The following is a 9,353-nucleotide window of genomic DNA, read 5'->3' as shown; positions in this document are numbered from 1 at the left end:
AACACATGATTATCTCTGGTTTGGCGTTTCGCCTCTCTACATTTGCTTTTTTTTGGCGCTGTGTCTCTTTGATACGTACAGTTGGCACCAGGTCTACAATTTTTTTGATAACACAACCTCATCTGAGCACTGTGGGGCTACACGCCTATAAACACCCTAAACACAGAAGGTAATAATAACATACAGGCAGAGGTGTGTGCCGCCACACACTGAGAGTGGGTCATAAGGGATGATTCAGAAGGTAGACTTCTGTATGAGACTATCTGGGTGCCTCCTGTTAGAGGTGTTTCTGGGCACTGAGCTTGGTGCCTTTGCTGCTTTGTCCGTACGCTCTACCACGAGAAACAGAATCGCAGCTCCAAAAACAATCTGCGTGGCTGCAAATGCTGATATTGTGATGATGCGCCAAGAGTAAATGAATGTGTGGGAAACGCTGGGAGTGACAGGGTTGACTTCACAAATGCACAGGTTAGTAAAGAGTAGAAAGTGGTATGAAGGGTAGTGGAAATGTTACTGTTGATTATTTTTTATATCTCTTATTTATTCAGTTGCTTAAACTCTGTAACTTAGTTGGCAACTAATTTGGAACGTTGGTGAGGTGCTGCTTGGACGGAGACGAAATTTGTTGCAGCTTGTCATTGCTTTGCTTCAGAAGAGGGATGAAAGTCTGCAAGGCCACCCAGGTGTCATATTTTTAATGAACACCTGTGACTACTGTGCCTTACCTTTCCCATTGAAGACAAAAGCCAGATGTTAGTGGGGTTTTTTTGTCAAGTGGTAAAGGGGCTTTTAGCCTGTTGCTCCTGTGACCTCGCCCTGGCTAAGTGGACAATGATGGACTGATAGATTCATCTATGGTTGTGACAATCTCGTGGTCACTGCACCATAAATGTACGCTTGAGTATGATCAGCCACTTTGGAGGATGTCAGCATCACAGTGTGTTGTGGCAAAAGATGAGCTAGGTTCAACCTTTAGTGCTGAACGATTGTGTCCAAATAAATTTAAATTAGAGTGCACATCACTTGAGGACTCTCAGCAGGTAACATGTTAAACATCACACACGCACATCTACAGTTCAAATACACAGAAAGGCAGAATCTGAGCATACAGCGACAAACGTTCATACAATAGGAATGTTTGTTTTAGTGCTAATATGCTAAACATCACTATATACTATACCTGCTAAACATTAGCATAGTGGTGTTAGCATTTAGCACATGAAACCTGAAGAAGAGTTCTACTCTGTACAGCATTACAGTTCACACGTCATCCACACATTGTAGTTTTATTTAGTCTGCTGGAATCGTCAGCAGATTTAGAGCTTGGTTCATGGCGGTGGTCAAACAGCTCCAAACATAAACTCACTCAGACATTGGTAAAGGCACACACACTGTCACAGTCTTGTCTCCAGGTGTACAAGCACCCGGTTTGTGTGCCATCATCTGTGCAGGTTCAGGATCTGCTCGACCAGCTGAAGAGTTGGTTGGCTGATTGGATAGTGAGGCAGCAGCTTCTCCTCGGCACGTGACAGCTTCACAAAGTACCTGCAGGGAGGACAAAAGACCCTTTGTGATGGTCTCATCTTAACCATAACTAAGTACATTTACTCAAGTACTGAGCTAAATTACAATTTTAAGGAACTTGTACTTTGCTTTTCATACTTTAAAAGGATTTGAGAACTGCTTTCCACAACACCTCAAACTAATTTTGTGACAGTAGATAAAATGCTGACGTCAACGCTGAGCTGATATGGATTTCATCACTGGCAAACTTTACTTTTTATTCCTAGCTCAGCCCTCATTCATCACCCTCCTGAACCCTGAGCAGAGAAGAGCAGCAGCAGCACAGACCTGAACTCCTCTCTGAAGTGGGACCGCAGGTGCTGTGCCAGCTGGTTGTTGTGCCGCAGGCAGGCCAGCAGGAGGTGACAGCGCTGGTACAGCAGCACAGACTGAACCGGAGTCAGAGAGGACTCCTGCAGGTCTGACAAGACCAGCACCACCTGCTGGGCCTGGTAGNAAACATGTCATCAGTGGTCAGATTTGGGAGGGGTCCAGAGAAAACTACGGAGTCCGACATCGTTTTTGCATATTCACACACCGAGGCAATATTATGTTTATAACAGCACATGGCATCTGTTATAAACAATTTGAAATACCCAAAACGCAGCTGACACTCCAAGTTGGACAGTATGTTCCTCTTTAACAGAAAGGTCTGTCACTGAAGGGAAGTGTACCAGGTCAGGATGAGGCTGCAGGACTCGGAGGATCCAGCCAACGGTCAAGAAGCTCTCAGCGGAGGAACATCTGGAGGCCTGAAAGACAGGAAATCTGCATTAACGTGCATTAACGTTAATTCTAAATGAGAATTAAAAGACAAATCTTTATCAAATGTTACTCCGAGGTTTCTTACGGTAGTGCTAGAGGCCAGAGCAATGCCATCAAGAGAAACTATGTCATCAGATAAAGAGTCTCTGAGTTGTTTGGGGCCAAGAACAATAACTTCAGTTTTGTCTGAATTTAACATCAGGAAATTGGTGCTCATCCAGATTTTTATGTCCTTAAGGCAGTTATGGAGTTTAGTTAATTGATTACTTTCTTCTGGCTTCATCGATAAATACAACTGAGTATCATCCGCATAACAATGGAAATTTATAGAGTGATTTCTAATGATGTTACCTAAAGGAAGCATATATAGAGTAAATAGGATTGGTCCGAGCACAGAACCTTGCGGAACTCCAAAACAAACTTTGCTACGTAAGGACGATTCATTATGAACGTCAACAAACTGAAAACGATCAGATAAATAAGATTTAAACCAGCTCAGTGCAGAACCTTTTAGGCCAATTAAGTGATCCAGTCTCTTGTAGATAAAATATAGGCCTATATTAATGAAGGTTCATCAGTACGGTTTTGTATTTCTCTGTAATGTAGCACAGTGTTAACAATGTTACTGATACTATTCTTTCTCACAACTCACCTCGTGGCCTAAAAGCAGCAGCTCAAAGAGCAGAGAGCAGGCGGCGTCCAGATACTCAGCTAGTAAGGCCTGAAGCTGACAGAGACAGACGGCTTAAAGCAGATGAAATAAATAATAAATAATCATATTAATGTGAGTGGAGAGCAGCTCACCTCACAGTCACCCAGAGATCTTTGGTTCTGTGTTTGTAGCTCTGGATCACATATCAAGGCAAGCAGCATTCTGGAGGCCAGAGCACCTCTGCAGGGAGAGAAACATAAAATCACTGTAACAGCAGAAACCAGATTTAACCATTAAAGTTTGAAAGGAGAAAGTATTCAAACAATCAGAGGACAGGTGGGATGATTACTTTTTGGCAGAGAGCAGGCTGAGTCTGGCTGGTTCCACCTCCGTCTCTCTGAACATGACGGCGAGCGTCTGCACGACCTGAGTGCTCAGTCTGAACAGAAACACAGAGCCGGTGTTACAATCACAGCCTCTATCCACATAACACACATTTAGTTTGTCTTTAGCTGACAAACAGGAAGTTAGAGCAACAGATTAAACATTATCAACACAAACACATTCACTCAAACATTTCCAAAGCCTTTTTCCTTCTTAAGCAGCCATAAGTGCGTTGTGTAAAAACAAAGCAGCTTACAGCCTCAAAGGGCGATTTCCCCGATTGTATTAATACACTCTCATCCCCTCTCTGACACACACAGACACACACACGGAAGCTTACAGTAGCTGATCTGCAGTGTAGACTCCGCTGAGGCTCTGACAGCCGTGCAGAGATTCCTCCAGAGTCTGAACCAGGAAGACGCAAACCTCACTGGACTGAGACACGAGAGAGAGAGAAGGTCCTCACAGACACATGAAACTAAAAATAGTGCGTCCCAGTGAGGACAACAAGGCTGACTGAGAGTTACGACTTGAATTAGATCCCTTTTCCATAAAGTACATTTACATCTCAGAGGCAGTTAATGTATTTTTACTCTACTACATTTACATGACAGATAAATAGATAATAGTGATCAAAATGAAATCAGCGTATGTGTGTAGGAATTATTTTTGGTTTGATAAGTGTTCACTGAATCAGGGTCACGCATGCCGTCATGCTTCGGGAATGAATAATGTCACGAAGCGTCGTCACAAGTACAGAAGCACATCGTGTGTTTGAGCCTCTCACCCTCCAGAAGAGTCGGCGCAGGGCGATGTTGCGGTGAGCGGCAGTCCTCAGCTCCTGCAGCAGCAGGTAGAGACTCTCCAAACTGATCCCCTCCTGCAGGAGCTCAGAGGTCAGCTGACCAAACAGGTGAGCTGTCCGCTCCCAGCTGCACACACACACACGTAGCAGGTGATTAATAATGATTCTGCCTCTGTTACAGTCTGGTGCTGTGATACAAGAGTTTTCTTACCTGATGGTGGGAAGTCGCCTCCCAGGAGAGGAGACAGATGAGATGCTGCACCTACGTCTGTAGAGCGGGTCTAACAGCAGAGTGGACCTCTGAACACACACACACACACACAATCTTAATGAGCGTCTATCCCGAGCAGATCAGTGCATGTTCCCTCGTCACCATGAACACACACACTGAAGTCTATTTTACACCGTCCTGCTGCCACAAATACTCACTGCAGCACCAAATGTGGATTAATCCATCACTGGAAATAGTGCCCCACACATGCACTACTTCCTCCTCTTTTAGCAACGTTTGCTATAAATTACAATGACCTACTATTTAAGGAAATTACTGAGCCTTTTAAATAATGGACCGATATATTTGTGAGCTGTTTTTAAAGCTTTAAGTCTTCAGTAGACGCCGACAGACTGGGAGCTGAGACAAAGGTCAGGAAATAGGACAGTACAGAGAGACGGAAAAACATAAAACTTCTTCTTCATGTGTGCCTCCATCATCATCATCACTCACAATAATGAAGCTGCTCCATGAGCTCTGTAGATGGTGGTAAAGTCTGGACGTGTGTGATACAGCGTACAGATGCAGCTCCACCTCCCTCTCCTCTCCGCTGTCCGCGCAGTCTCTTCGCAACAGGCGGGACAGAACTGAACCGATCCTCCTCGGTATCTGGAACACACAATGGTTGTCATCTTCTCTGCCATTTTGCATCCCTAAATGATTTTTAAAAATGAGACTTCCAGGAGGTGTATGTACCGGGCGAGCGTCAGGGACGCTCAGTCTGTCACTGGAGGGTGACAGAGGCGAGGTGGGGGAGGATGCTGCAGAGGGAGACTGGGTGGGAGGGTGTGGGAGCCTTGGGAGGCCCAGAGTCTCCGGGTTTGGACAGGAGGCAGAACGTGTGGGAGGTAACGTGTGAACTTCCTCTGTCGCCCTCTCACTGGGGCTCCTGATGAACAGGGAGGAATAAAAGGACAGAGATCGATGAGATTAATTAACAGACCTTTTTGGACTGAAAAAGCTCAGCCTGCCGTCCAGATCGATCGTTACACCGCTACTGAGCAGATTTGGGCGCACATTCACCAGACAGCTTGCGCTGCTTCTACAGACCTAAAGAGACCGTGAACTTTTTAACCCTCACACAACCAACTCTGCGAACACACAACCATCGTAAATTGGATTATTTCCCATTTTGTCTCAGAGGCCGTGAACGCTTCATCACTGTCAGTACAGAGACTTCCAGTGTCGCTGACAGTGAAGCAACAGGCTGCTTTCACGTCCCCAAAGATCAACCACCTCTTGTTTGAATGTGTGCATGTGTGTTTAATGACCTCCCAGGGGTGAACTACACTCGAGCAGGGAGACAGATAAGCATGAGACAGCGTTAACACTATCACACACAGCGGCCTTAAAGCTGTGTGGCATATGCTGCAACCAGGCAACAAGTCCGCGTTCAGTGACAGTAAATCTGATCGCACCTCCTCTCGTCTCTTCACAGTCCACAAACTTTTTCCTGACTGACGCACAAACACACAACACAGAGGAATTAAAGACATGAACAAATGCAAAAATTGACCCAAAAAACCCAGAGCAAGTGATAAGAGAATCATGTATACTCAGGTAAAAAGTCAGATTATAGAAATTCCTTAAGTTTCACATCATAAATGTGAAGATTTCCAGTTTTCTTTGTCACATACGACAGTGAATTTAATATCTTTGGTTGAATAAAACACTCTGTTTGAAGACTAGGGCTCTGGGAACACGTTTTCTAATATCAAAATTTAGTAAACTGCAAATTAATGTATAAATTAATAATGTATTTTTGGGGCTTTTGCCTTTATCTGACAGGACAGCTGCTGTGGCAAGGACACTGCCTTTGTACATGGGACTTCCGCCCTGTTCATACACTCTTAAGTCAATTTCTGGAACATATAAATCCATTTGGATCTCAGTCAAAAGCAAAAACTCCTCAGGTAGCGCTGACAATGAGCAGCAAGTGAACTGAGGTGAAACACGTCTCTTTATTACATAAGTCATGAGCTACCTGAGACACTGAAGAGGCTCATTACTGAGCCAGAAGGACCGAGGCAGCTTTCACTTCACACATTATTTAGCTGTTTCCCAACAGGAGGATCGGATTTAACTGTTTGTGAAATGTTTTTGCGCCTCAGTGAGGACCCTTCCTGCTGAGCTTCACTTAACACACACAGATATAATGCAGGTTATATAAGCTCCTAAAGTTTAACCATCCCTCTCTCTTGTAGTCCTGCACACAGAAACAGCTGTAAAGGTTTTACAGCTGGAGAAGTTTGTCTGTCTCCCTGACTCCCAGACAGACTTTATGCATTAAATGCTGGACACACAGGACTGGTGAGTATTCAGTTGTCAGATTTAAGCAAGAATTATGCTTCTTATGAAACCACCTCTAAATCCTGCAGGACGTCAGTGTTTGGGACTCAGACTGTTAAAAAGTAAGAGCAACCACAGCCAGGCTAAGTTTCAGTGCATGGATATCACATGACCCACCAGAGTGTGTGTGTGTGTGTGTGTGTGTGTGTGTGTGTGTGTGTGTGTAATGCTCACCTGTGTGCAGGATATCCTGTGAAGGGAAATAAAAGACACAGGAGGATTAAAGTTACACTTAAAGGTATCAGTGGAATTAAACCAAGAGATAAATAACACATGAGCTTCACTGCTGCTGTTTGTTACAGATTTCCATTCAAATCAAACACCCACAGTGTAGGGAGGTCAGTTTCTGTTACTGTAATTACGTACCACCTGATGCTTCAACTACTTTAATCTCTTACACATCATTGACACATCAATTGCTTTCAGTGGTTAAACTCCCACACAATGTCACATGTACAGATGCCCTTAGTTAGGAGGGCGGAAACTGAAGCACCAACCCTGTGACTAGTGTCTGACCTGCTCTACGTCCTGAGCCACTGCCGCCCTTAAAAACTTTGGCCTGTGGGAGGATCTAGGCCGCAACCTTGTCATTATTGGCCCAGTTACCAAACTCAGTGTACTGGCGTGCAAAGCCGAAACACCAGTGTGTCACCGTCCTACTTCTACACACACTGCATGATATTTCTAATTTTCTTGTTGGACAGTGACATTTGAGTTTAGTTTCTTTTGGTAATTTTAAAACAGCTCTGTACCTTCTAAGGTGTGTGTGTTTGTTGGGCAGTTGCTGGATCTGCGAGAGGGCGGAGCTGCAGGAGGAAGTCCAGCTCTCCTGTCTCTCCTCAGCCAATCCCAGCCCTTCGCTGCAGGCTTGTCAGTGGTGTAGGTGATTCGAATGTGCTGGCAGAGCTCCCGGTCCTTCCCTTGGAGGAAATCTGGCAGGTCATTGACCTGAAGAGAAGACGTTCAAGAAGTTTAGCTGAATGTGTGGCACCTCATCACTTCATTGGTCACATCTTTCTCATTTGGTTTTGGACTCAACTTGATTTTTTTTGGCATCAACTTACACAGAACAGTCAGGTTTATAATATCAGAATATACAAATATCAGTGCTGAAGCAATTACTTAAATGAATAGTTAAATAAATAAGTCAGCTTGAACTAAAAATAATAGTAAATGAATGGCTGAAGGGCAATATATAAATAAAGATTATTACTTGTATTTATTTCTTTGCATATTTGACTATTTTTATCTTATTTTTTATTTTATTATACAATTATTTATTTCCTTTTTTTATTAATTATATTTTTCTGCATTTTCTTTTCTGTTTTTCAAGTTTTTGTTTCCTTTGTTTATTTTATTTTTAGATATTTGTTATTTCTGCACACATCCTTTTATTTATTAATATATTTATTTAGTTAGTTCGACTTTTTTTCATGTAGATATTTATGCAATTATTTATTTCAATGTTTTAATTTATTGCATTATCTATGTAGATATGTTTCCATTTTTATATTTTCTTTATTTCTGCATTTATTTATTCATATATATATTTTTATACATTTCTTGATTTATTTCCTTTCATTTATTTATACAAAATGTATTTAGATTTTTTTATTTATATTTTCTGTTATTTCTTTTATTTACTTGTTTCCTTTTATTCATTTTGTTTTTTATTCCTTTATTTATTCCTTTATATATATTTTTGAACATATCATATTTTTCTGTATTTTTATTTCTTTTATATATTTAAATATTTATTTAGTTTGACATGTCTTGTATTGTATTGTATTTATTATATTTTTCCATATTTCTTTTATTTATTTATATATATTTTTATTTCTTCATAGAATTATCTTTTTACTCTTTTATACGTTTATTTCTACATTTATTTACACATAGTCACATGACATCCTCTTCATCATCATCTCACCGTCTCAACAGATTAACAGATATCTAAAATACTCATAAATTGAATTAAATCATTACAGATGAAAATCAGATTCGGTCTTTGACTCTGATAGTTTGACAGAAGTGCGGTGGACGTCAGAGGTGCTTGAAGAGGAGTCGTTAACCAGCACAGTCCAACAGAGGCAATAATCTGACAGTTTAATGCAGACAGGATTAACCCTGTGAGGAAGACTTTAAAACTCTGACCTCTGTGACACAACTGCGTAATTAGAGGCTAATTCTGCTGCACACCCGCTCAGCTTCTCTTTATTACAACATGTTATGTAGCATCATATTACGTAGAATTAATTAAGACTGAATCTATTTTGAGCTCCTGCAGTCTCAGGATAATAGTTTCCTAATTAGGTAATGTATGATTGGACAGGAAGTGGATTTATTTGTGCATACAGACGGATTCCTTGTTCTTCATCCCTTTTTAATATAATTCGTTAATTATTATAAATAATTCTGACAGACTACAGGTGTTTTAAAGACACAACACCTAGAAAAACTTTCTGTTACTTCAGGTATTTAACAGGTAAAATTATTGAGGGTACAAACAGACTTTTTAGGATCATTAAATTGTCTGATTCATGTGATTATGTTTGAGTCATCAG

At 41.6% G+C, this 9,353-nt stretch overlaps 1 protein-coding gene across 1 annotated transcript in view; it reads right to left on the bottom strand.

Annotated features, from left to right (window-relative positions):
* Positions 1 to 1,272: 1,272 nt before the first annotated feature.
* Positions 1,273 to 9,353, bottom strand: part of c23h12orf56 (chromosome 23 C12orf56 homolog) — a 9,521-nt gene continuing 1,440 nt past the window's right edge. Inside the window, exons 2-14 of the mRNA XM_050036386.1 lie at positions 7,542 to 7,737; positions 6,964 to 6,979; positions 5,137 to 5,329; positions 4,894 to 5,049; positions 4,381 to 4,469; positions 4,152 to 4,296; positions 3,705 to 3,799; positions 3,330 to 3,419; positions 3,133 to 3,220; positions 2,981 to 3,055; positions 2,230 to 2,315; positions 1,852 to 2,025; positions 1,273 to 1,545 (exon numbers count right to left, since the gene is read on the bottom strand). Coding sequence (XP_049892343.1) covers positions 1,440 to 1,545; positions 1,852 to 2,025; positions 2,230 to 2,315; positions 2,981 to 3,055; positions 3,133 to 3,220; positions 3,330 to 3,419; positions 3,705 to 3,799; positions 4,152 to 4,296; positions 4,381 to 4,469; positions 4,894 to 5,049; positions 5,137 to 5,329; positions 6,964 to 6,979; positions 7,542 to 7,737 — 1,509 coding nt within the window. The 3' untranslated portion in view covers positions 1,273 to 1,439. The remainder of the gene's footprint in view (positions 1,546 to 1,851; positions 2,026 to 2,229; positions 2,316 to 2,980; positions 3,056 to 3,132; positions 3,221 to 3,329; positions 3,420 to 3,704; positions 3,800 to 4,151; positions 4,297 to 4,380; positions 4,470 to 4,893; positions 5,050 to 5,136; positions 5,330 to 6,963; positions 6,980 to 7,541; positions 7,738 to 9,353) is intronic.

This window comes from Epinephelus moara, chromosome 23 (genome assembly GCF_006386435.1).
Source record: "Epinephelus moara isolate mb chromosome 23, YSFRI_EMoa_1.0, whole genome shotgun sequence".
Taxonomy (NCBI): domain Eukaryota; kingdom Metazoa; phylum Chordata; class Actinopteri; order Perciformes; family Serranidae; genus Epinephelus; species Epinephelus moara.
This window is presented reverse-complemented; position numbering and strand designations above follow the sequence as displayed.